This window comes from Pempheris klunzingeri, chromosome 19, assembly GCF_042242105.1.
Source record: "Pempheris klunzingeri isolate RE-2024b chromosome 19, fPemKlu1.hap1, whole genome shotgun sequence".
Lineage (NCBI taxonomy): Eukaryota > Metazoa > Chordata > Actinopteri > Acropomatiformes > Pempheridae > Pempheris > Pempheris klunzingeri.
Window position 1 is genome coordinate 21,451,465 of NC_092030.1, and position 26,080 is coordinate 21,477,544.

Here is a 26,080-nt window from a genome sequence, read left to right on the forward strand (position 1 = left end):
AATTTCAGTAAAACATAGTTGGATTATTATGATTTTTGATGCATCAATGTGTTATTTTTTACTCATTTACTGGCTTGTAAATTAATAATATCTTAATTATAATAATGCATCATTTTATTGATTGATTATATTTTGTTTATTATTAATTTGCATCTGTGACGTAACTAAAGGTGTCAAATAAATGTAGAAAAGCAGAATATTTTCATCTGAAATGTTATAAAGTAGCTTAAAATGGAAATACTCTACTTTAATACTGGTTTGAAGTACTTGCACTTGTACTTTAGTGTTTTTAGTAAAAGTATTTATATTCCATCTCTGGAATCAAACAAATCTGAGGTGTTTTTTAAAGCAATTTCAGTTCAGATTCAGCATAAAGGTGCAGTCTGTAGGATTTAAGAGGATCTATCAGTAAAAGTGGAGCATGTTCAGAGACTAAGAGCGGTCGTGTTTTTGTTAGCTTAGAACGAGCCCTTTGTATCTAGGCTGAGAGTGTGTGTGTGTGAGTGTGTGTGTGTGTGAGAGAGAGAGTGTGTGTGTGTGTGTGTGTGTGTGTGTGTGTGTGTGTGTGTGTGTGTGTGTGTGAGAGAGAGAGTGTGTGTGTGTGTGTGTGGTCTCTGTTGACCCACTGATTGCTCCGCTGGTCCAGATCTGGGCCAAGCTTCCTGACGCTGGAGTCTCTCCCTGCCAATTGTGTTAATCACGACCACGACCGTGATGATGATGATGATAATAATGATGATGATGATGATGATGGTCTCCTGGCTGCATTGTCGGGGGCCCGGCCTCGGGTTTTACGGCCCCGCCGGGATGTTGGGAGCGGGGTCCTGATTATGTTGACGTTGTTTTCTGGCTCTTGTTTGTTTCCTCTTTATTCCACAAACAAACGAATGCACGTGCAGGAACATCAGTGTGTTGTGTTCCTGGTGACCTTTGACCTGGTGACACTGACGGGAATATTTCAGGCTTATTTATTCACATTTATTTTATTAGAAATCTGATTTAACAAACCATAAATAACAAGCACAGACACTGACAGTGTGGTGGACAAAACATTTTTGCAAAAACCCTGCAGCTGTTGTGTTACAGGAGGTAGTTTTTAGACTTTTAGGCGAGTTTATAGTTTTTAAACTTCAAATCTGTGGTGAATTTGTCAAGAAAGAACTAAAGAGGCAGAGTTGTGTTTAATATTTAGTTTCAATGTAAATGTGTATTTTAACGACGATAATCGGAGTAGATGCGAGAACAGGAGGCCTTTTTCTAAATACCAAGTATGCAACACTTCCTGGTTTCTAAGTCACGTGTGTCGTTCTGACCAATCAGAGGCCAGCAGGACTTCTCCTGAGGTAGATTCAGGAAGTGATCGGTTTTAAAGCTGCTGATGTAAAGATTTAAACATGTAAATATGCCAATAATAACTTTGCAAACAGTGTTAATATATTTTCAGTAGATTAATTTACATATACGAATTATCTGAACCCAACTGGAGGTGAGATTGTGATGTGATTGGGTAAATTTTTACAATTTCTACAAACAAATCTCCAATATTGTCTGTAAAAAATCAGATAGAACAAACTGAACAACAAGAACAGACGCTTTAATGTTTTTCTTTTCTTTATTAGAAAAAGTATGCTCTATTAAAAGACAAAACAAAACTGACAGGAAGTAGAAAACACTGTACAAGAAACTTTTTTAAATTTAAAGAAAATGCCAGTGAAGTTCTGCAGCTTTACAAACAGATTAACAACCTTTAGAGCAGGGGTGTCAAACATACGGCCCGTGGGCCAAAACCAGCACGGCAGAGGGTCCAATCCGGCCCTGGGACGACTGTCAGGTCGTTCATAGTGTTTTTTAGTAAAAAGAGAGTTCATTAGATGTGAACATTTGACTTTTCTGCACTAAAACAAAGGGAAAGGTTTCTTTAAAGGTTATTATACTGGTCCGGCCCTCTGGAGGTCAGACCGGGCTGCATGTGACCCCCCCTCATAACCGCTCCAACTCTGTGAGCCCCTGAATGTGTTAATTACAGACCCCTGAAGTGGCCTTGTGATGCGTTCAAAGCTCATCAGGAGCGCAGGAGAACTTCAGCAGCCACACAAATGCGTAAAAAGCCCCCCCCCCCCTCACACACACACACACACACAGTTCCTATGTCACAGCTTCAGCTCAGAGGAAACTTCTCACACGTAGAGCTTCTTGTCGAACTGCCCGCCGGCCGTGATGCTCTTGGTGGGGGCGTATTTGATGGGGTAGGCGCCGCGCACCCCCTGAGAGAAGGAGCAGCAGAGCAGCGTGCCCCCCAGCAGCAGCAGCGCGGTGGCGGCCCATCCGATGTAGATGGCCGCCCCGATCTCCCTCTTCTTGGAGGGGGGCAGGTGCGGGTCGTGGAAGTCCACTATGATGTTGTTGGCCATCCAGCAGAGCGGCACGAGCACGAGCAGCCCGCTGAGGATGTACGTCACCCCGCCGGCGTTCACCACGCGCGCCTTCACCGTCTCGTCCTTGATGCAGTTGGTGCACTGAGCACCGGCCACCGTCACCGTGAGGGCGACCACCCCCAGCACGGCGGAGACCACCGTGAGGGCGCGCGCCGTCTGCAGGTCCTGCGCCAGCGCGAGCACCGAGTCGTGGACCTTACACTGCATCTGTCCCGTGCTCTGCACCACGCAGGACATCCACAGGCCGTCCCACATGGTCTGAGCCACCACGATGTTGGAGTCGATGAAGGCGGTCACCTTCCACATGGGCAGCCCGCACGCGACCATCACCAGCAGCGAGCCCGTGACGCACAGCGCGAGGCCGAGGAACTCCAGACACGCGGACAGCATGGCTCCTCAGGTGGTCCTGATGTGAGGGGGGGGGGTGTCCTCTCTGCTGTGGGGTGTAGGTGCTCTGCGCGCGCTCAGCCGCTCCTGTGCGCTCACTGAGAGCGTGCGCTCCGGGACTGCTCATTTATGGGACCCCCCCCCCCCCACACACACCCCCTCAGCAAAACAACCCCGGACAGACTTTGAGCCAATCAGCTGGAAAAATGCACCTTTTGTCTCAGCCAATGAGGAGGAGGGTGTGTGTGTGTGTGTGGGGGGGGGGGCTTCCTGTGATTCAGTCTTGTTGTGGTGGTGGTGGTGGTGGTGGTGGGTGGGGGGGGGGGGCTTCATCAGGACCTCAGCTGATAATTTGACCTAAGAAAATAATTAATAACTTAAACATGACCACATCCAGGTGTTTTCCCATCATCCTCCACTGATATCGCTCCAGAAAAAACATGATCAGTTTCACAGGAAACAGCAAAGACGGGACATTTATATGATACAGACATTCTTATTAATAATTCAGATTTTGCTGTGTTTGACTTGTTCAGTAGCTCCATAGTGTCACTGCTCTGCTTAATTAGGACCAATAATAGCTTTGATTGGTCAAAAACATTAGTTTAACTGAAGCTGTGTGCCTTGGTGGAATGAACGTCAAAACTTTTAAAATCCCTGTTTTTCTCAATGCAGTCTGGTGTGTTTGAAGAGAGCGATGTAACAGCTGTTTGTGGTTAAACCAAAAGTCGGTTAGTTTGTTTGTTATTGTGTGGTTTTGGTATTTTAAAGATTTAGTTCGGATTAAATACAATATTTGTGATAAAAAAAAAAACGATCTGATCAAAGCAGCAGCAGACCAGCAGCTCCTGTGTCCTGTTCTCTAAAATCCCTGTTTTAGTGAATGTAGTCTGGTGTGTGTGCTGTTTGTGGTTAAACCAAAAGGATCTTCCAGGTCTCTCTCTGTAGGGATCCTTTCCATGATGCTGTCACACACTTAGAATAACACTCTGAGCCTGTCAGTGGATCAAACAAGCTCTTTTAGTGGACCTACTGTGATCAGGTGCCTCAGTGTTATTAGTTTTAATAGACGCCTCAAATCACTCGTTTATCTGAGTGTTTAGGAAATAAGTGGTGGGCTTGGTTTCCTTGAAATATCTCCTAAAATTTGGGCGTGATGATGCTGTTAAAGATCCATGTAATTCAGACGTGCGTTAATGTGGCGAAAGCTTCTCCTTGACCCATTTCTTTGCCCTCAACAACACCCACAGGAAGCTCTCTGTGCAGAGGACGCGGCGGCCATGTTGATCCGCTCCATTGTGCTCCGAGCGCGCCGTTGAAAAATCCCCTCAACTCTCTCTGTTTAGCGTTTGTGCTTAAAGATCGAGTCGACCCGACGCACACATCCTATGCTACGCTGTGTTGAGAGAAGCACCAGGAGCAAAGCATTCTGGGAGGTGGCGGGGGCCCTTCTTGTGATTACTTCCTGTTTGAATTTTAAATGAAAATACAGTAAATGTGATGCCTCTTTATCAGCTTCTGGTCAGAAAATAGCATCCTGTGCAGAGGTTAGTGTAGCCTGGAGTGTGTGAGTGTGTGTGTGTCTGTGTGTGTGTGTGTGTGTGTGTGTGTGTGTGTGTGTGTGTGTGTGTGTGTGTTTAGTGCAGGGAAAATGAAGCGTGCTGATAAAAGCTGCACCACTCCTACTGTAATTAGTCCAGATCCTTCAGTTTTGGTCATGAAGTTGCTCCATCTCCTTTTTATAGAGTGTGTGTGTGTGTGTGTGTGTGTGTGTGTGTGTGTGTGTGTGTGTGTGTGTGTGTGTGTGTGTGTGTGTGTGTGTGTGTGTGTGTGTGTGTGTGTGTGTGTGTGTGTGTGTGTGTGTGTGTGTGTGTGTGTGTGTGTGTGTGTTGCTGCAGCAGACAGACACAAACAGGGTGGAGGAAGAGCCCCAGATAAAAGCTTTAATTGCCACAACAGGAGCAGATTTTTTGCTCTAAACTGTAAATATTTGTCCTGATGTGGAGTTTTAATGCCTGAATATAATAATCCCGTGCAGTGATTAGTGATCAATACACCAGCCGGACCTCATGGAGTTTGTTTTATTGATGATCTGATGATGGATTAAGTCAGGATTGTGTTTTCAGATGGAGACATGGCAGCAGGTGTTGGTGCTGCAGCGGACGTCAACATGCTGACAAACAACATTCCTGCAGGGAAACACAATCAGGTCTCCGTCTGGAGAGCTCGTTAGTCCACACACACACACACACACACACACACACACACACACACACACACACACACACACACACACACACGTGCTGTCATGATGTCATGTTGTAGGTGAGTGGGTCATGACAACCGTTTACGTGTTGGCTCAATAACAGCAGAGCATCTTAATGACGGTCAGGACTGAGGGCGCTGCCAGGAGAGAGAGAGAGAGAGAGAGAGTGTGTGTGTGTGTGTGTGTGTGTGTGTGTGAGAGTGTGTGTGTGTGAGAGTGTGTGTGTCCTCAGACGGCCAGATGCTTCCTGCTGAGTGTTTACAGTAGAATAAAAAACTCTCCCAGGCTCCCAGCACTCACTGCTACTGAGACACTGAAACATTTAGATGAATCAATATGAAAACGTCCACAAAAAGCCCAAAATTATTCATTCAAACTGTTTTTTTTTCTGACCAACAAACAAAACTTAAAATATATTCAGTTTAGAGTCGTATGAAACCAAGAGAAAATTTAAAATGCTGAAAAAAACTTGACTCCAACATCATCAGAATAGATGCTGATTAATCTTCTGTCATGTTTCTGTGCAAACATCTTCATCTGTAAAGTAATTACAGCTGTCAGATCAATGTGGAGCAATAAAAAGTTCAATATTTCCCTCTGAGATGTGGAACAGAGGGAGGAAGTGGCATATAGATATAAAACAACCGCAAAGAGACACAAAATGACCACGAAAAGACAGTTTGGCTTTTTAAAATGGTGAGAATAGTGAGAAATGGCCCTTTAGTGCAGTAAAAAGTAAAACAGTTCCCTCTGAGATGTGAAAAAGTAGAAAGTGTCATCAGAAGAAAAAAACAAAACTCCAGTGAGCACTAGAGTGTTTGTGGTTTGGTGAGAGGAGGAGAGGGGAGGCAAACAATGAGGGGAGCGTGGGACTGGAGGAGGGAGGGGGGCGCTGTAACCCACTCTGTTTCCTGTGCTGGGGGGTCAGACAATGAGAGAACGACCTTCCCTCCCACCATCACCGCAACAGGTTTCATCTGGTCCCAGGGAGCGCCGGGGGGCCGGGGGGGGCACGGCGACCTCCGCACAACCAAACCAGCCTGTAGCTGCTCTCTTGTTTATCTGAGGTCAAAGATGAATCATAATAACAGAGTTTAGCGCTTTAATGACGGCGAGCGCCAAGAAATGTCTTCAGAGTAAAACCCTGAGGGAGTAAAGGGCCATTACACAGAGATAACTGTCACACTACTTATCAGGAGAGATGCTTCCACTGGTTTTGGAATATTTAGAGGATATTTTTAAAGCTAAATGCTAAACTGTCATGTAGCACAGTGAGCTAATTCATATTTAAACAAGTGATGAAAGACCCTCACCTGAGAAATGTGGTTAAAGAAAAGAAAAATGTTTGAATTAGGCTGATTTTCATATTTTGTTCAGTCAGTTAAAGCTGGAGTCCTCTACAAGCTTTTCCTCGTGGAGAAAAATTGCGTTGGAGACAATAAAACAGGAGTCAGTTTTTTTCCTTCTCCAGATTTCTGCTTCCTGCAGCTTTAAAGGTTCAGTGAATTGTATTTAAATATTTTGGGATATCCAGTCTTTTAAATCATCTAATCATCTTGTACCGCTCTCTTCACCAGACTCCATTAACAAAAACTGCAATTTTACACATGAGAACACAGGTGTTGCTGGTCCACTGCTGCTTTGAATGGTTGATTTATTTGTGTCATCGTGTGTCACACAAATATTGTGTCGCATCTGAACTGACCCAAAGCTGCACAAAAACACACTCAAACCAACCGATCAAGGCAGCAGCAGATCCAGCAACTCTCGTGTAAAATTGCTGTTTTTGTGAATGGAGTTTGGTGTATTTGAATATAACGGCTGTTTGTTCTTGCTATCATCCTAACTCTGAGCTTTGAGACAGAGACAGAGAGACAGAGAGACAGAGAGACAGACAGAGAGAGAGAGACAGAGAGAGAGAGAGAGAGAGAGAGAGAGAGACAGAGAGACAGAGAGACAGAGAGAGAGAGAGAGAGAGAGAGAGGGAGAGACAGAGAGAGACAGAGAGAGAGACAGAGAGACAGAGAGAGAGAGAGAGAGACAGAGAGACAGAGAGAGAGAGAGAGAGAGAGAGGGAGAGACAGAGAGAGACAGAGAGAGAGACAGAGAGAGAGACAGAGAGAGAGAGAGAGAGACAGAGAGACAGAGAGAGAGAGAGAGAGAGAGAGGGAGAGACAGAGAGAGACAGAGAGAGAGAGAGAGAGAGAGAGAGAGAGGGAGAGACAGAGAGAGACAGAGAGAGAGACAGAGAGAGAGACAGAGAGAGAGACAGAGAGAGACAGAGAGAGACAGAGAGAGAGACAGAGAGAGAGACAGAGAGAGAGAGAGAGAGACAGAGAGACAGAGAGAGAGAGAGAGAGAGAGAGAGAGAGAGGGAGAGACAGAGAGAGACAGAGAGACAGAGAGAGAGAGAGAGAGAGAGAGAGAGAGAGAGGGAGAGACAGAGAGAGACAGAGAGAGAGAGAGAGACAGAGAGAGAGGGAGAGAGTTTCCTCCCCACAGACAGAGATGATGATGATGTGGGGGGGGGGTCACACAATGAAACTGGCCAGCTCAGGAAGGCCTCAGTGCAGCAGTGTACAATAGTTCATCACATGTGCTCCACACTGATTCCTCGGCCTCCTCACAGGAGGAAGTGCATGTTGTTGTGAGCGAGAGCTCCCTCTGTTTCCCTGACAGAGGGACAATGAGGGGGGAGACAGGGGAGGAGGGGGGAGGAGGATGGGGGGGTATAAGCAGGAGGAAAACATTTTAAAGAAACATTTTACTGATACTGATACTACTGATAGTACTGATACTACTGATGATACTACTGATACTACTGATAGTACTACTGATAGTACTACTGATAGTACTGATACTACTGATAGTACTGATAGTACTGATACTACTGATACTACTGATACTACTGATGATACTACTGATACTACTGATACTACTGATAGTACTACTGATAGTACTGATACTACTGATACTACTGATAGTACTGATACTACTACTGATAGTACTACTGATACTACTACTGATACTACTGATACTGCTACTGATAGTACTACTGATACTACTGATAGTACTACTGATACTACTGATGATACTGATGGTACGACTGATACCACTGATACTGGTGATACTACTACTACCACTGCAGTACAGACAATACTCTTACTACTGATACTACTGATACTACTGATACTACTGATACTACTGATACTACTGATACTACTGATAGTACTGATGGTACGACTGATACCACAGTACTACCAGTACTACTGATACTGCAGTACAGACAGCACTGTTACTACTGATACTACTGATAGTACTGATAGTACTGATACTACTGATACTACTGATAGTACTGATACTACTGATGGTACTGATGGTACGACTGATACTACTGATACTACTGATAGTACTACTGATACTGGTGATACTACTACTACCACTGCAGTACAGACAGCACTGTTACTACTGATACTGCAGTACAGACAGCACTGTTACTGCATACTAAATGAACCTGATAAATACTTGTGTACTGCTAATACTGATACTTTAACAGTATACTGATAATACTGTTCTTAAGTAGTACTCTGACTTGTAACGGAGTACTTTTACCCTGCTGTGGTGGTACTTTTACCTCAGTTGTAGATGTCAGTACTTTGCTCCATTTATTTCTGCCCGGATACGTGAATTTGTCGTTTCCTTTTTCCTGAATGCAACATGTGGGTCAAAATGTCAGAAATAACCAAGATGGAGACGACATGGTGAGATAACAACGAACTGGTCTGTCAAGAGTCGGAGCGACGTTTGGTGACTTCGAAGAGGTTAAAAATCTGTAAAGTTTTAAAGTGGAAAGTGGGAGAGGAGGAAAGAGACGTTCAGGCCCAGACGCAGAAACAGAATCGAGCAGAAAAAGCAGGTTTTGTTGTTTTATCTCTCTGATTGTGCTCCACAGAGACAGGAAATGAGCTGATAAGGCCGAGTTAGGGCGGGAAAAATGGCTCCGGAAATCAAAACAAGTCTGTGCCGATGCAGCTGAGGGACAGCGGAGAGGAACTAAAGGAACACGCCACTGAAAAACTGTGTTTTTAGTTTAAACGCTCCCCTTCTCATTTCAAGTTTAGCGCCACCGCCATGCCACATTTAGGGTAACCAGACGTCCCGGTTTACAGCTGACCCGACGAAAATCCTGAAAAACACAAAAATGTCAACATTCACTTCCAAACTGATCCGGTTTTCACCAACATGTAGAGAAATAATCAGAATACAGCCCACGTGTTTTCAGCGCTAACGTAAACATTCATACTGTCCCCTCCCACTCATTAACATAAACAATGCTGATTGGTCCATGTGTATGTCAGTCAGCTGATGTTTCGTTGTCAAGGCCGTTGCTAGGCTATGAAGCTTGTGGGTCTTTCTAACTGAATCTGTCAGTATGCTAACGTTAATGTTAGCTGTCAGTATGCTAGTGTTAATGTTAACTGTCAGTATGCTAGCGTTAATGTTAGCTGTCAGTATGTTAGCTGTCGGTATGCTAGTGTTAATGGTTAGCTGTCAGTATGCTAGTGTTAATGGTTAGCTGTCAGTATGCTAACGTTAATGTTAGCTGTCAGTATGCTAGTGTTAATGTTAGCTGTCAGTATGCTAGCGTTAATGTTAGCTGTCAGTATGCTAGTTTTAGTGTTAGCTGTCGTATGCTAGCATTAATTGTTAGCTGTCTGTATGCTAGTGTTAATGTTAGCTGTCAGTATGCTAGTGTTAATGGTTAGCTGTCAGTATGCTAGTGTTAATGGTTAGCTGTCAGTATGCTAACGTTAATGTTAGCTGTCAGTATGCTAGTGTTAATGTTAGCTGTCAGTATGCTAGCGTTAATGTTAGCTGTCAGTATGCTAGTGTTAATGTTAGCTGTCAGTATGCTAGTGTTAATGTTAGCTGTCAGTATGCTAGCGTTAATGTTAGCTGTCAGTATGTTAGCTGTCGGTATGCTAGTGTTAATGGTTAGCTGTCAGTATGCTAGCGTTAATGTTAGCTGTCTGTATGCTAGTTTTAGTGTTAGCTGTCAGTATGCTAGTGTTAATGTTAGCTGTCAGTATGCTAGTGTTAATGTTAGCTGTCAGTATGCTAGTTTAAGTGTTAGCTGTCAGTATGCTAGTGTTAATGTTAGCTGTCAGTATGCTAGTTTAAGTGTTAGCTGTCAGTATGCTAGTGTTAATGTTAGCTGTCAGTATGCTAGTTTAAGTGTTAGCTGTCAGTATGCTAGTTTAAGTGTTAGCTGTCAGTATGTAATAAACTTTTCATTGTTCATTTTCCTCCTAAAAACTAATGTGAGTGTTTTCTGTTTCAAACAGCAAAGATAAAGCTAACTCACAGTAAATATTTCCTGTCCTAACGGGGAATTTTGAATATTATTATCCTTTTGGATGGTTTTAAGAGCAAAATGAGACATTTGAAGACGTCATTGTACGTTTTAGGAAATTGTGTTGGGATGTTTCACTATTTCCTGATGTTTTATGGATGAAAACCTGCAGCCTCCTCATAATGAAAGTTAACGAGGAGCTGAGTCCACACAGGATGACGGATGGCACCCTGAATGAGTGTGTCACGTCCGCCGTTTGTTCCAACAGGTGGAATTGGTCACCAGAGGAAGAGGAGGCACGGCGAACATTAAAGGCCTCAGTCACAGGACTTTTATCTCTTATCAGGAGCTGCTGATGACTTTCTAGTGTTGGGATTTCCTCCAGTGTGAGTCACCAGCTTGTTGAAGCAATAAAGCTCTGCTTGCAGCTAATTACTCTGAATGATGCATGGTGCTGTCATCCAGCTTCATACGAGCGTGACACAGGTCCCTGTAAACATGAGGCACGTTTTGAAGTCACTAATTCCACATCCTGCTAATTAACTAAAGGACAACTCCTGCATTTTTAAATCTGGGTACTATTTTAGCATATTTTTTGTGTTTAAATGACTGGCTAGTACAAACAGTGCTCTCCTCAAAGTCACCAGACTTCATTGAAAAAAACAGTAATTTTACATCATAGAACGCTGGAGCTGCTGCTCTACTGCTGCCTCAATCAGTCAGTTTGTTTGTGTTATTGTGTGACTTTGGGGTTTCAAAGATTTAGTTTGGATCCAGCACAAGATTTGTGTAACATACAATAACACAAACAAACTAACCAGTCGAGGCAGCAGTAGACCTGCAACTGTCAGCTAAAATCCCTGTTTTAGTGAATGTAGTCTGGTGTGTGTGCTGTTTGTGGTTAAACCAAAAGGATCTTCCAGGTCTCTCTCTGTAGGGATCCTTTCCATGATGCTGTCACACACTTAGAGTAACACTCTGAGCCTGTCAGTGGATCAAACAAGCTCTTTTAGTGGACCTACTGTGATCAGGCCTGTTTGGATAAAAGATCTACTGGACCAGTTCCAACACTTTTCGTACGCCACTGTTTGGTCACTATGTAAAATCATCCTCAGAGGCCGGCGCTGGTTTATATCCTCACAGGTAGTTTAATCTACAGCAGTGCATCATGGGACATGAGATCATCACATGTTTGTAGAGTTGCTGTCCTAGAAAAACAGCCAGCACGTTGGATCACCGACATTAAAGACCAAACCAGCGGCCCACGTGCCAAATATTGGTACCGGACAAACGCACAAGCTGGACAAAATGCCAAGGTTTCGCGCCTCTCAAAGTGCCAAACAGCCACAGCAGGTGACATTTCATTGTGGATAATAAAAGGAGTCGATGTGGAAAAGGAGGAGGAGAGCGTTCCCGGCTCGGAGAACAATGGAGTGGAAAGGAAGTGATAAGAGACAGGACATCCTAACGCTGCTGCATCTCAGCCATCCCACCGGCCGCCCTGCAGCTGTCAGTCAGTCAGTCAGTCAGCCACACACACACACACACACACACACACACACACACACATAGCAACAAACGCCAGGAAAACACAGCGAGATGCAACCAAAACACACAGAGAAAGACGTGGAAATAAAGTTTATAAAAAGCTGTTTAGGTTCTCGGTTCAATCTGGTTTGTTTGATTTGAAAGTTTTTTGTTGTTGAATTCTTCACAAAGAAAATACAACAAATATTAATAATAATAATAATACGAAAGAGTCAAAAAGTAGATCAGTGCACAGATATACGAGAGCAAAACAATAAAATAATAAAGTATCAAACAGTAAAGTACAAAATAGTGAAGTGCAGTAAAGTAAAATAACGGATGCATCCAAACTAATCCTTTAAAACACCAATAACACAAACAAACTAACAGGTGGAGGCTGTGACTGATGACCAACTCCTCTGTTCTGTTCTCTAAAATCCCTGTTTTAGTGAATGTAGTCTGGTGTGTGTGCTGTTTGTGGTTAAACCAAAAGGATCTTCCAGGTCTCTCTCTGTAGGGATCCTTAGGCTGAGGTGATCTACTGGACCAGTTCCAACACTTTTTGCACCTACCAGTCATTCAGACACCAGGATTAAAAATACCAGAGTTATCCTTTAAAAAATGCAACAGGAAAGAGGGAACAGATAAGCCATTGTTATTCCCTGGGGTTAAAATGAAAGTTTATTTATTTATATACCATCACACACTCACACACACACACACACACACACACACACAGCATCATGCCCTGTCACATCTGAATATAGACATCCTGGTAGGAACTCAGTGTTTTAAGCAAAATATCCAACAACAATGTAGCATTGTGTGTCTGTGTGTGATGCCACCCACTAACTGAGCAGGGTAACACACCAGTGTGAAGAGAGTGTGTGTGTGTGTGTGTGTGTGTGTGTGTGTGTGTGTGTGTGTGTGTGTGTGTGTGTGTGTGTGTGTGTGTGTGTGTGTGTGTGTGTGTGTGTGTCTCCACTCTCACAGACTTTTCTTAATGTAAAATCCAAGCAGACTTTTCCGAGAAGCAGCGAACACGACTTTGCCACGAGCCAACAGCTGCTGCACAGTCGGACGTGCCAATCATCTCACGTCGCTGCTTCCTGTTTGTCAGAGACGAGCTGATCAATCTGTGGCCTCTGATTGATCAGTACTAATACTCAAGTAGCCACAATGTTCCTCCAGTAAAAGTCTGCGAGTCTAATGAGGGAAATGTAGTTTAAAGTGTTAAAGTAAATGTATTCTTTTTCTTCTTATTCTTCATCATTGATGTAAAAGCAGGATTTTACTGTTGGAGCTGGTTGAGTTTGAACTATTTAGCATCAGACTGCAGCTGATGATTATTTTATTTATTCTGGATTCATGTGTCTTTGTAGTCGTTTTGTCAATGGAGTCTGGTGTCTTTGAGCTGAGCGATATAATGTCCAGTTATTCCAGCTGCTTAAATGTGAGTATTTGCTGCTTTTATTCATCATATATGACAGTAAACCTGATATATTTTGGTTTTTAGTGCCTTATTCTGACTAAACAAGACATGTTTTTACCAAAAACAGCCATTAAATTAAAGCCACCAGACTCCATTAAAAAAAACAGTAATTTAACCATACAGAAGACAGGAGTTGATGGTTTACCGCTGCCTTGACTGATGAGTTGGTTTGTGTTATAGTGTGACTTTGGTGTTTTAAAGGGTTAGTTTGGATCCAACACAATACTTATGTAACAATCAATAACACTGACAAACTAATCAATTGAGGCAGCAGTAGACCAGCAACTCTAGTGGTATCTGTGGTAAAATTTGTGCTTTTGTCAATGGAGTCTGGTGTCTTTTGAACAAAGCGATATAATGTTCAGTGATTCCAACTGTAATTCCAAATGTGAGTATTTGCTGCTTTTATTCATCATATATGACAGTAAACTTGATATATTTTGGTTTTTATTGTCTTATTCTGACTAAACAAGGCGTTTGAAGGCTTCATCTGGGGCTCTTTGGAAATTCTAATCATTATTGTCTCACATCTTATATACAAAATTATTAATAAATGATTTATGATTATTATTGTTATCATTATTACTATTATTATTATTGTTATTAATAATAATAATTGAAGTAGAAAATAAAGACTGTTAACTTCCACTAATGCAGGTGTGTAAACTCTGGGTCGTGCTGCCACCTGCTGGAGTGTCACGTGAACTGCAGGCAGGTTTTCACACAATAAACATGCCCATCATCCTCTTCCTCTTCCTCCTCCTCCTCCTCCTCCCTCCTCCACAGTCTGAGGGCTCAGACTGTGGCAGCAGAGTGTCCGACATGCTGATTTCCTCTGTGGGTCCAGATTAATCGGTGGGATCCTCGGTGGGATCGATCGATCAGCCTGTGAATCAGAGGCTGCAGATCCGCCTCCTCCTCCTCATCCAGTCCGGACGCGTTTCTCTCCAGGTGTGTCCGACATGACGGCCAACAGCAGGTACAAGAGCCGCGCGCCCCGCTCAGGTAAGCCCCTGCAGGTCACCAATAACCAATCAGCTGATCAGATAATGAGGTATCGATTGATGCGCAAAGCCACGTGATGTTTTTTATTGTCTCCTCATGATGGAAACCTCTGCACGGATGGATGGTGGGTGGATGGATGGATGCTCTCTGGGATTTGGCTTCATGACACAGATGAAGGAGAGGTAAGATGCAGCAGAGAAAGGTGTGTGTGTGTGTGTGTGTGTGTGTGTGTGTGGGAGAGACCCTTCCAAAATAAAAGCCTCCTGCTGTGTTGTGGTGCCTGTGACCCTGGTGTCAGTCATGTCAGGCCTCCCCTCCTTTGTCCTCTTCATCACTGGACAAAACAAGACATTTGAAGGCGTCTTTGGAAATTATAATCATACATTTCTTACGTTTTATTGACAAAATGATTAATAAATGGTAAAAAAAATATAAGTATTAATGCAGTTGCAGCTTTATATGATTCAAAAACAGCATAGAAAGACATTTTAAATTCAGTTTAATGTAGATAACATCACTTTGACGGCCAAATAATTCAACTCTGTCCTGTATAATACAGTAGAATTAGACAGAACTGGGTCGCTCTGTACAAATTATGTTTAAAACTTTATTTAAACTACAGGTGGAAATCCTACATTTCCCAAAAATATTACATATATATCTGAAATGACAGAAAAATATTAAAAAAATGTCTGTAAAACCGTCATTAAATGTCCAAAAACTGAAAAATATTCAGTTTATAGTGAAATAAAACAGATAATCCTCATGTTGGAGAAGATATAATCTGAGAATATTTGGCATCATCTGATAATATGTAACAACACTGTAGGACAGAGTGGAATAAGATGGTTGGAAATGGATTTAAAATCAATCACAGGTGTAAACAGACGGCGTTTCTTCCTCGTGCAGTCTGTCCTACATGCAGCATCCTCCTCATCCTCCTCATCCTCCTCATCCTCCTCATCCTCCTCATCCTCATCATCCTCCTGTTTATTTTTGGGATCCAGATTCCCCAAATCCCTCCAGCAGCTTTCATCCTTCCTGCCTCACAGTTCTGCCTTTTGCTGGTCGTGTTGGACGGCGGCACCGAGGCTGAGTCAGAGCAGCGGACGTGGACGCAGCCTGGTGCTACCCGGCAGTCTGGATGTGTGTGTTTTCACCGTGTGTGTGTGTGTGTGTATGTGTGTATGTGTGTGTGTGTCTGTGTGTGTGGGAGTGACTTGCATCCACAGATACACAAAATGTCAATATGGAGGCCAAAGCAAAGAGAAAAACACCCCCACACCTCCATATGCAGGCTCCCTGCTCACTTCCTCAGAGTCGAGCTAAGTGTGCTCAGTACGCAGTCGGTTTTGGGGGCTGAAAAAACCTGATGCATGATGGGAAGAGGAGCGGCGCTTTAATTTGACCAGTTCACCTAGTTCACATCAGGCACCATATGTCCCCTTTAAGCCTGTTTTATCCCAGTTCACTGTTGTTTTTCAAGCTCACGTCCTCCTCTCCAGCACTGTCACACACACACACACACACACACACACACACTCACACACACACACACACACACACTCACACACACACACACACACACACTCACACACACACACACACACACACACACTCACACACACACACACACACTCTGCCTGGCCATGGATGTCTAATGCGAGGCTGCCACAGTGTATTATGAATACTTGGAGAACCTCAGGGCACGGCTCTCCCTCCACCACTTCAATAAAACATGAGAGGAATCATGGGAATGTCCCACTAACATGGCTAATGTGCCCCACTCCTCCTCCTCCTCCTCCTCCTCCTCCTCCTCCTCTTCTGGTCTGACCCAGAAGGCCGTGGGGCAGCCGTCACACGTACTGTCCGACAAAGTCACCTGTTTGTGACGTCTGGTTTCCTTCATCAACTCTTGTTACACTAAAGAAATGTGTGATTTAAATCAGCTACTGAATACACTGACTGTGTACTAATACACTGACTGTGTACTAATACACTGACTGTGTACTAATACACTCTGACTGTGTACTAATACACTGACTGTGTACTAGTACACTGACTGTGTACTAATACACTGACTGTGTACTAATACACTCTGACTGTGTACTAATACACTGACTGTGTACTAGTACACTGACTGTGTACTAATACACACTGACTGTGTACTAATACACTGACTGTGTACTAATACACTGACTGTGTACTAATACACTGACTGTGTACTAATACACTCTGACTGTGTACTAATACACTGACTGTGTACTAGTACACTGACTGTGTACTAATACACACTGACTGTGTACTAATACACTGACTGTGTACTAATACACTGACTGTGTACTAATACACTCTGACTGTGTACTAATACACTGACTGTGTACTAGTACACTGACTGTGTACTAATACACTCTGACTGTGTACTAATACACTGACTGTGTACTAATACACTGACTGTGTACTAATACACACTGACTGTGTACTAATACACTGACTGTGTACTAATACACACTGACTGTGTACTAATACACTGACTGTGTACTAATACACTGACTGTGTACTAATACACACTGACTGTGTACTAATACACTGACTGTGTACTAATACACTGACTGTGTACTAATACACACTGACTGTGTACTAATACACTGACTGTGTACTAATACACTGACTGTGTACTAATACACACTGACTGTGTACTAATACACTGTCTGTGTACTAATACACTGACTGTGTACTAATACACTCTGACTGTGTACTAATACATTGACTGTGTACTAATACACTCTGACTGTGTACTAATACATTGACTGTGTACTAATACACTGACTGTGTACTAATACACTGACTGTGTACTAATACACACTGACTGTGTACTAATACACTGACTGTGTACTAATACACTGACTGTGTACTAATACACTCTGACTGTGTACTAATACATTGACTGTGTACTAATACATTGACTGTGTACTAATACACTCTGACTGTGTACTAATACACACTGACTGTGTACTAATACACTGTCTGTGTATTAATACACACTGACTGTGTACTAATACACTGTCTGTGTATTAATACACTCTGACTGTGTACTAATACATTGACTGTGTACTAATACACTGTGTACTAATACACACTGACTGTGTACTAATACACTCTGACTGTGTACTAATACACTGACTGTGTATTACTATTTTCCCTTTACCTTAGTAGGACAGTATGGATCAATAACAGAATTGATCCACTATATCTAATATTATTTATCTGTGCTTGTGTTTTATTATTTCCAGGAAAAAGATTACGTTGGTTTTGCGACGCTGCCGAACCAGGTACACAGGAAGTCAGTGAAGAAAGGATTTGACTTCACGCTCATGGTGGCAGGTGAGTGAGCTAGCTAAGTTAGCTAAGTTAGCTAAGTTAGCTAGCAGCACCATTAATCAGAGACAGCTGTAATCACACTAACAACATGTTACAAACATGTATGTCACCATAAGGAGCAACGTCTTTACTCATGTCACTATAAATATAAGAGTATAATACTATAATTATTGATTAGCGACTGATTAGCGACCTTGTTAGCTAACTAGCGTGATAACTGCTGCACTGATTCTTTGATATTTTATGTTTTGAAGTGAAGAACAACAACCAGCACTTTTACAGACATTGAGGCTAACATGGTGAAATACTGTAGCTGTGAGCTAAGCTAGCTAGCTAACAGTCGTGGGGTTAGCTGAAGAAATCGATCCTAAAATCACATCGGAGCCGTGGGTGTGATTTTGGCAAGTGAAGATGCCTGTTGGTTCACCTGTCAGTGTTTCTGTTCACCACACATGATGCTAACAATCATTTACCATCACAGTTTGTAGTGATTTTTAAAATGAACATAGAAAGTAGTAAGCTAGTTAGCCATATATGCTAACATTAGCGGCCCATGTCTGAGCAGATGAACACTTTAGTTTAGAGAAGGCTGAATCTCTCTCATTAGTGCATCACGTCTGCTCGTGGATCAAATCCAAAGCCGACTTCACACAGAAGGACTTGGACCCGAGCAGGATGGTCCACACCTCCACACCGCCTCTCTTCTTCACAAGTCTCCTGTGAAGAGTGTTAAAACCTGAATGTTCATCTTTAAGGAGCAAAATAAGCCACAAAAACTCTCCAGCTGAACGATGATGTGGATTAAATGACACTTTAAATCCACCTCGTTTGTTCCTTTCTATCTGTTCTAGTTTTATTGTCTGTTATTTAATTTGAGGACAAATCTCCACCACACATCTGTTAAATAATCAGAGACAAAAGGTTAAGAGCATGGGCCCTGCAGCGTGGGGGATGCTGCCGATTAAATGCACAACTATTTAGCTATTTAACAATTTCAAGTCCATTAAGCACCCATTATGGTGACAGCTTCACTTCAGGCCGGCGTCCTGAGTCCCTTTTGTGGCAGATCATTTTTTATCAAGTCTGGAGAGCCAAAAAAAAAAAACCACTAGTGTGATATTTGAGTGTAATTAATTCAGTGTGGTGATGGAGCACTTTTATATTTGTGTTTTTGCTCAACAACACTGTGTGGAAAGCAACTTTTATTCTGAAAAATTATTTGGATTAATTAAACACTATGAACAAAGTCTGGAAAAATATAGATATCTACTTTTCAACAACACAAATGACTAGATTTCACCTCCTAAAAGCCTGGAAACTAAAGCTAAATTAAAGGGTTAATCCAGTGATTTAATACTGCGCCCATATTAAGTTGGAGGACTCACGAGAGACAAATTAAAACACTGAAAAGACAGAATTTACTTTAGCAAATGTCGTGATATTCTGATATTTTAGCTCCTATTTTGGGCCAAGCTTAAAAAAAAATGCAGGATCCTACATTTCCCATAACGCACCTCAGTAGAGTGTCTTCATAGAGAGCCAAAGTGAGCCTTCAGGTTTTGTTCCAGACAATAAGAAAACCTCTTTCAAAGTCCTGTTGATATTTGAGTGATTATTTTCACAGTATGAGTTTTTCCTCACCTTGACGTGTAAAATTGGTGGAGTGCTCCTTTAATGAAAACCCGACATATCTGTGTGTGTGTGTGTGTGTTACAGGGGAGTCTGGTCTGGGTAAATCCACCCTGGTGAACAGCCTGTTCCTCACTGACCTGCACAAAGACAGAAAACTGCTCAACGCAGAGGGTGAGTCACCGACCAATCAGACGTCTGCAATGTCAACTGCACCTGATCACAGGAGGTCCACTAAAAGAGCTTGTTTGATCCACTGACAGGCTCAGAGTGTTATTCTAAGTGTGTGACAGCATCATGGAAAGGATCCCTACAGAGAGAGACCTGGAAGATCCTTTTGGTTTAACCACAATATCGCTCTCTGCACACACACCAGACTACATTCACTAAAGCAGGGATTTTAGCTCTCAGAGTTGCTGGTCTAGTTTGTTGGTGTGACAGTGTGACTATGGTATTTAAATGGTTAAATCACATCCAAATTAATCCTTTAAAACACCGAAGTCACACAATAACACAAACTAACTAACAGATCAAGGCAACAGCTGACCAACGACTCCTGTGTCCTGTTCTCTAAAATCAGTGTTTTAGTGAATGTAGTCTGGTGTGTGTGCTGTTTGTGGTTAAACCAAAAGGATCTTCCAGGTCTCTCTCTGTAGGGATCCTTTCCATGATGCTGTCACACACTTAGAATAACACTCGGAGCCTGTCAGTGGATCAAACAAGCTCTTTTAGTGGACCTACTGTGATCAGGTGCAGTTGTCCCAAAGGATCACATTGCAGCCCGTTTGGTGTCTGCTGGCTGAGGTGATCTACTGGACCAGTTCCAACACTTTTACTACCTACCAGTCACTCAGACACCAGGATGTGGACAGAGAGGGTTAATAATACTGGACTGCTCCTTTGCACATCTGTATCTGTGATGTTTGTCCTACAGAGCGAATCAATCAGACGGTGGAGATCACAAAGCACACAGTGGACATCGAGGAGAAGGGGGTGAAGCTGAAACTGACCATCGTCGACACTCCGGGGTTTGGAGACGCTGTCAACAACACTGAGTGGTGAGGATTAATCCACATTTGGTGCATTTGGAGTATTTGGGGCTGGTTCCCTTACCTCAGTAAAACTACAGGAACCAGCACAGGTGACCGTTCGTGGTTACTTGAATGAACTCGGTCACTTTCCTCCACTGGAAAGGTGAAAATACATATAATTCTTATTTAACCCACAATTATGTTGTCGTATTTAGCAAATATGCAAATAATAGTAATAAGTAATTATAAATTATTATTTGTTTGCTTCTTTTTTTGGACTTTTCTTAAAGGAATAGTTTAACATTTTTTGTTTGCTATCCTTCTGTCAGATAGAAGATCGATAGCAATCTCATGTCTGTGTGTTAGCTTAGCTTAGCATAAAGACTGGAAACAAGGGGAAACAGCTAGCCTGCCTCTGTCTAAAGTTCATCTCTATAACTCACTTATTAATACGACATGTTTACTTTGTTTGATTTACACGAGCAGAAATGTAAAAATTCCTGAGAAACAGCAGTAGGTGTATTTCTGAGCTCTTGGCATTGCTAGGCTAGCTGTTTCCCTCTGTTTCCAGTCTTTATGCTAAGCTAAGCTAACCACAGAGTCACTTTCCTCCACTGGAAAGGCAAATATGCAGCCAAAATGTCGAACTATATCCACACGAACATCAGCGGACGTGTTTGTGTGTTGCAGCTGGAGGGCGGTCACCGACTACATTAACCAGCAGTTCGAGCACTACTTCAGAGACGAGAGCGGCCTGAACAGGAAGAACATCCAGGACAACAGGGTGCACTGCTGCCTCTACTTCATCCCCCCGTTTGGACACGGGTAACACGCGTGTTACACTTGGTATTTGTGCGCATGCGTGTGTGTTGAAATACTCAGGAAAGTCCTTGTCGTCCCGCAGGCTTCGTCCAGTGGACATCGAGTTCATGAAGGCCCTGCAGGACAAAGTTAATGTGGTTCCTCTCATCGCTAAAGCCGACTGCCTCACCCCCGCAGAGATAAAGAAACTCAAAGAGCGGGTAAACCCACACAGGAAGCACACTCACATGCGTGCAGATTATATATATATAATCCACGAGATCCACTGGATTGACCAGGCTGCCCGAGGGATGGAGTATAACGTCAGCTTCCATTACAGTCGTACAGTACGCACATTAAAAGCTGAATTTATGCACTGACCTTAAGTCGGTGCAGAATGTCTTTTTGCTGCTGGGGATTCACAGTTTTAGTTCATGTTTCTGCACTGAATTAAGTCCACTTTTCATAAAAGCCATTTTCATAAACAGCCGTTATATCACACACCAAACTCCATTGACAAAAACAGTGATTTTACCTCGCAGAACAGAGGAGCTGCTGGTCTACTGCTGCCACAGTCAGTTAGTTTGTTTCTGTTGTTGTGTGTTACAGACATATTGTGTTGGATCCGAATTAACCCTTTAAAACACCAAAATCACACAAATAACACAAACAAACTATAATGATGGAGGCGGCGAAAGACCAGGAACTCCTGTGTTCTGTGAGGTAAAATGGGCGTTTTTATGAATGGAGTCTGGTGTGTTATGTAACGGCTGTTGGTGGTTAAACCAAAAGGATCTTCCAGGTCTCTCTCTGTAGGGAAATAAACATTGAACTTTTCTGCTCTGAGATTTAAACCTCATAGGACGGTGACTTCCTGCTGCATGTTAGCACTCATTTAGAGGGTGTGTGTGTGTTGTCCTTCCAGCTGAGGGAGGAAATAGATAAATATGGGATAAAGATCTACCAGTTCTCTGACTGCGACTCTGATGAAGACGAGGAGATCAAGCGGCAAGATAAAGAGCTGAAGGTGATTATTATTTCTTTGGTATTTTGCTGCTTTGGAAAGTAACTAAATACATTTACTGGAGTACTGGAGGTATTTTACTGGAGTACTGGAGGTATTTTACTGAAGTACTGCAGTTTTCTGCTGGTTATTATTATCTTTAAGCAGGAAAACGTATTGTTTTCACTCCGGCATGTTTATTTGACAGTTGTTTATGTATTTATTTAGATGTTTTATCAGATTTTATACACAAAATTTAAGCTAATGTTCATGTCACATCAATATGACTTATAGCTTTACACAGATTAAATCACTTGAATGTTCTTTCTTATTTTCAGTCTTCATAACAGCTGTTTTCTACATTTTTTCCAGAAATAGCTCTCTAGCTCCCACCAAACCCCATTGACAAAAACAGCAATTTTACCTCACAGAACACAGGCGTTCCAAATCTACTGCTACCTCAATCTGTTAGTTTGTTTGTGTTATTGTGTGAGTTTGGTTTTTTAAAGGGTTTATTCTGATCTAATACAACATTTCTGTAACACAGAGTAACACAAAAAAACTAAACAATTGAGGCAGCAGTAGATCAGGATTAGATTAGTTAATTAGATTATTAAATTAGTGTTTTTGTGAATGGAGTCTGGTGTGTTTTATAACAGCTGTTTGTGGTTAAACCAAAAGGATCTTCCAGGTCTCTCTCTGTAGGGATCCTTTCCATGATGCTGTCACACACTTAGAATAACACTCTGAGCCTGTCAGTGGATCAAACACACTTTAAGTGACGGATCTGAACGCTTCCTGTGCTGCTGTTCTCTGATGCAGGACAGCACTCCCTTCGCTGTGATTGGCAGCAACACCGTGGTGGAGGCCCGAGGTCAGAGGGTGAGAGGGAGGCTCTACCCGTGGGGCATCGTGGAGGGTAAGAAACTCCCCGCGGCGAGTCTGAGATTTCTGTTACCATGACAACGCCGACTTGCATCCGAGCCCTGTCGTTAACCCTGTGTAACCCTGCGTGCAGTGGAGAACCCGTCCCACTGCGACTTCGTGAAGCTGCGGACGATGCTGATTAGGACCCACATGCACGACCTGAAGGACATCACCAGCGACTGTCACTACGAGAACTACAGAGCTCAGTGCATCCAGACCATGACCAGGTATTTTAACATATAAACTCATTACTGTGAGATACTGAACTAATATTCTGTGGGTTTCTTCTTATTTTGATGAAGTTTCTCATTATTAGGAGATGTTAAGTCGTTATTATGAAATATTAAATCACTACATACTAAATAAAGAGATGCTAAATTATGCTTTTGTGAGTTTCTTACTATTTTGAGGTGCTAAATCATTATTTCGATCTTCCAGGTCTGTAGACTCACAGACTTTGAGCTGATTTCACCAGACATCCTTCACACAGTTCATCTCTTATCTTGCAGTAAGATGAATGCAGATAAACGGGTGGAGAGCCCCATCCCTCTGCTGCCGCTGTCCACGCCCGGCGTGGAGACGGAGAAGCTCATCAAGATGAAAGACGACGAGGTGAGCGGAGAATAAAACAAACAGTAACACTCCTCAAACAGTGAATGATGCATCGCAGCAGGTGTTGTGTAACCGAGACGCTGGTGTGAAACGATGACCCAAATATGTTGTTATATAAGCCGTCACTCATCCCTCGCTCGTTCCCCCTTTTTTCCCGGCGTCCCGTCTGCAGCTGAGGAGGATGCAGCAGATGCTTCAGAAGATGCAGCAGCAGATGCACGAGCAGGACCTGTGACCCCCCCCCCCCACCTTTACACGTTTTATTCGTTGGACGAGCCGGGGAAAGATGGAACCCTCAGACCGGGCTGCTTGGCGCCGTCTCTTCAGGGGACGAGATGAAGAAATCTTAATATAATTACAGTCGGTACTTTCACCCGAATTACAAAACACCACCCACAAAGAAACGGTAGATGAAATACAGCATGCTGGGAGATGTATTTCAACCTAATTTTTATGTTTTTGGCTTAAATTTAGCTTTTTTTTTTACACAGTCTTTAGCCAAGTGAGTGTAGTTAGGCAATATAGAGTAGATTTGAGCACAGTAGATTTCAGAGTATGTTTTGCACTTGAAACGTGAAACTAAACTGATGCACCAAACCCTGCATCGTTTGTCAGGTCACGCACTGACTGATGTGTGGAGTGCCGATGGTTCGTCACTGCCGGTTTTCAAAAACGAATCACAAATGGCAACAAAAACACACATAATTGAGATTAAAAGGAGGAGAGTTTAACAAATTAGAGCTTAACCATCAGCTTTTCCTAAACCTAACCAAACTGCAACTGAAAACTGAAATATGCAAGTTAAATTTAAGCTAAATTTACAATTAAATGCATAAAATAAATCATTTATTTTCACAGCTGGTGTCTCGCAGGATTCAGAGCGACAAACCATCGGCCTCTGTTTAAGTCTCATCACTGCAGAATGAGTGAGTTTGCTCCTGCAGACATTTATTTCTCACTACGAGGACTTTTTACTCAGCGTGATCATCAGTAAAACCATGTAAATACAGATAATCTCCTCCCGACATAAAACCCTCAGCTGTGAACTTCCTGTATTGCAGTGTACAATCATAACTGTGGCGTCAAAAAGGGGAAAATTAATGTAAAAATACTGCACAATATTTCCAGACCCACGTTACGGAGTGAGATCCCAACAGTTTGTTAGCTTTACAAAACCGATAATCGTAATAATAACTTTTGTTCTTATGGTACCTTTCAAAATCAGTGTTACTGGGTGCTTTAAAAGTGATAAAAAGACTAAAAAAACATAATAAAATCCTTGTTTTCATCTAAAAGCGTCTGTTTTCTTGTGTCGATACCCTGAGTTTACCTCTGCTTTGGTTCGTTTTATCTTAGTTTTTTCTCATTTTGCTTTATTTTTTAAATCTAATTTTATTTATTGTATTTTATTTACCAGGGACAGTGCACTGTAAATTAATCTGGCGTGAATTAAGATTTATTTATTATAATTATCCAAAAATCCCAAGTCCTTTAATACAAATGTGATAAAAGAAACTTTTTTTTTGTTGTTTTATCAAACTCACTGCAGTTAAAAGCCAGAAAACTAAAGCAGCAGAAATATGATGATGATGTGGGATGTTTTGTCTTTTTTTAAAAAACTTTGTGTAAAAAATAAATCTGTAAAACAGGAGGATGAATTCTGTTATAAACTACAGACAAAACTACACTAATTTTTAATTTAAAAAAATAGCAAATATACTGTATTTTTAACGTTAGCTAACAGCTGTTTTTCATTTAGCGTCCCGCAAATACCTTCTAAATTTGCTACCTGTAAGCTAGCTAGCTAACTAGGCTACATTCTGCTCACTAAGGTAACGTTATCTCACCTGATGTGATTCGTCCAGTGACTCCTGGTCCTTTTATCACCTTCATATCAAACACAGCGCAGCTTTAGCGCCGCTAGCTACCTGGACGCCAGGTGTGAGACAGTTGGGTGTGTCGTCTTTCTAATTACGTATTTTAACAGTTTTACTTACTTTCTTGACTTAGAAAACATCACGTGTTTAATTCGTGACACAATTAAAACAGAATCGAAAAGTTATTTGTCCGTCATCGCTGAGAATTTTTTCGTTGGCTCCTCCGATATGTCGATGACACCCTGTTTTACTTGAGAATCAGACTATCACTAAAACCAGTAGGGTTCATCCTCTGGGAGCCATGAATGTCTCAGTGCATTCATCCTATGAGAGCAGAGAGGTGGATGACCGGGG

The 26,080-nt window shown here is 42.4% G+C and overlaps 2 protein-coding genes across 2 annotated transcripts; one reads left to right on the forward strand and one right to left on the reverse strand.

The window, feature by feature from the left end:
- Window positions 1–1,614: 1,614 nt before the first annotated feature.
- On the reverse strand, window positions 1,615–2,900 carry cldn5b (claudin 5b). Its single transcript, XM_070850300.1, has one exon. It carries the CDS (start codon window positions 2,823–2,825, stop codon window positions 2,178–2,180), a length of 648 nt encoding a protein of 215 aa, XP_070706401.1. The 5' UTR covers window positions 2,826–2,900; the 3' UTR covers window positions 1,615–2,177.
- Window positions 2,901–14,422: 11,522 nt separating this feature from the next.
- On the forward strand, window positions 14,423–24,146 carry septin5b (septin 5b). Its single transcript, XM_070850068.1, has 12 exons — window positions 14,423–14,465; window positions 14,637–14,647; window positions 17,759–17,849; window positions 19,563–19,649; window positions 20,410–20,533; window positions 21,197–21,331; window positions 21,411–21,528; window positions 22,233–22,334; window positions 23,133–23,229; window positions 23,329–23,464; window positions 23,747–23,849; window positions 24,022–24,146. Exons 1-12 carry the CDS (start codon window positions 14,423–14,425, stop codon window positions 24,082–24,084), a joined length of 1,110 nt encoding a protein of 369 aa, XP_070706169.1. The 3' UTR covers window positions 24,085–24,146.
- Window positions 24,147–26,080: the final 1,934 nt, after the last annotated feature.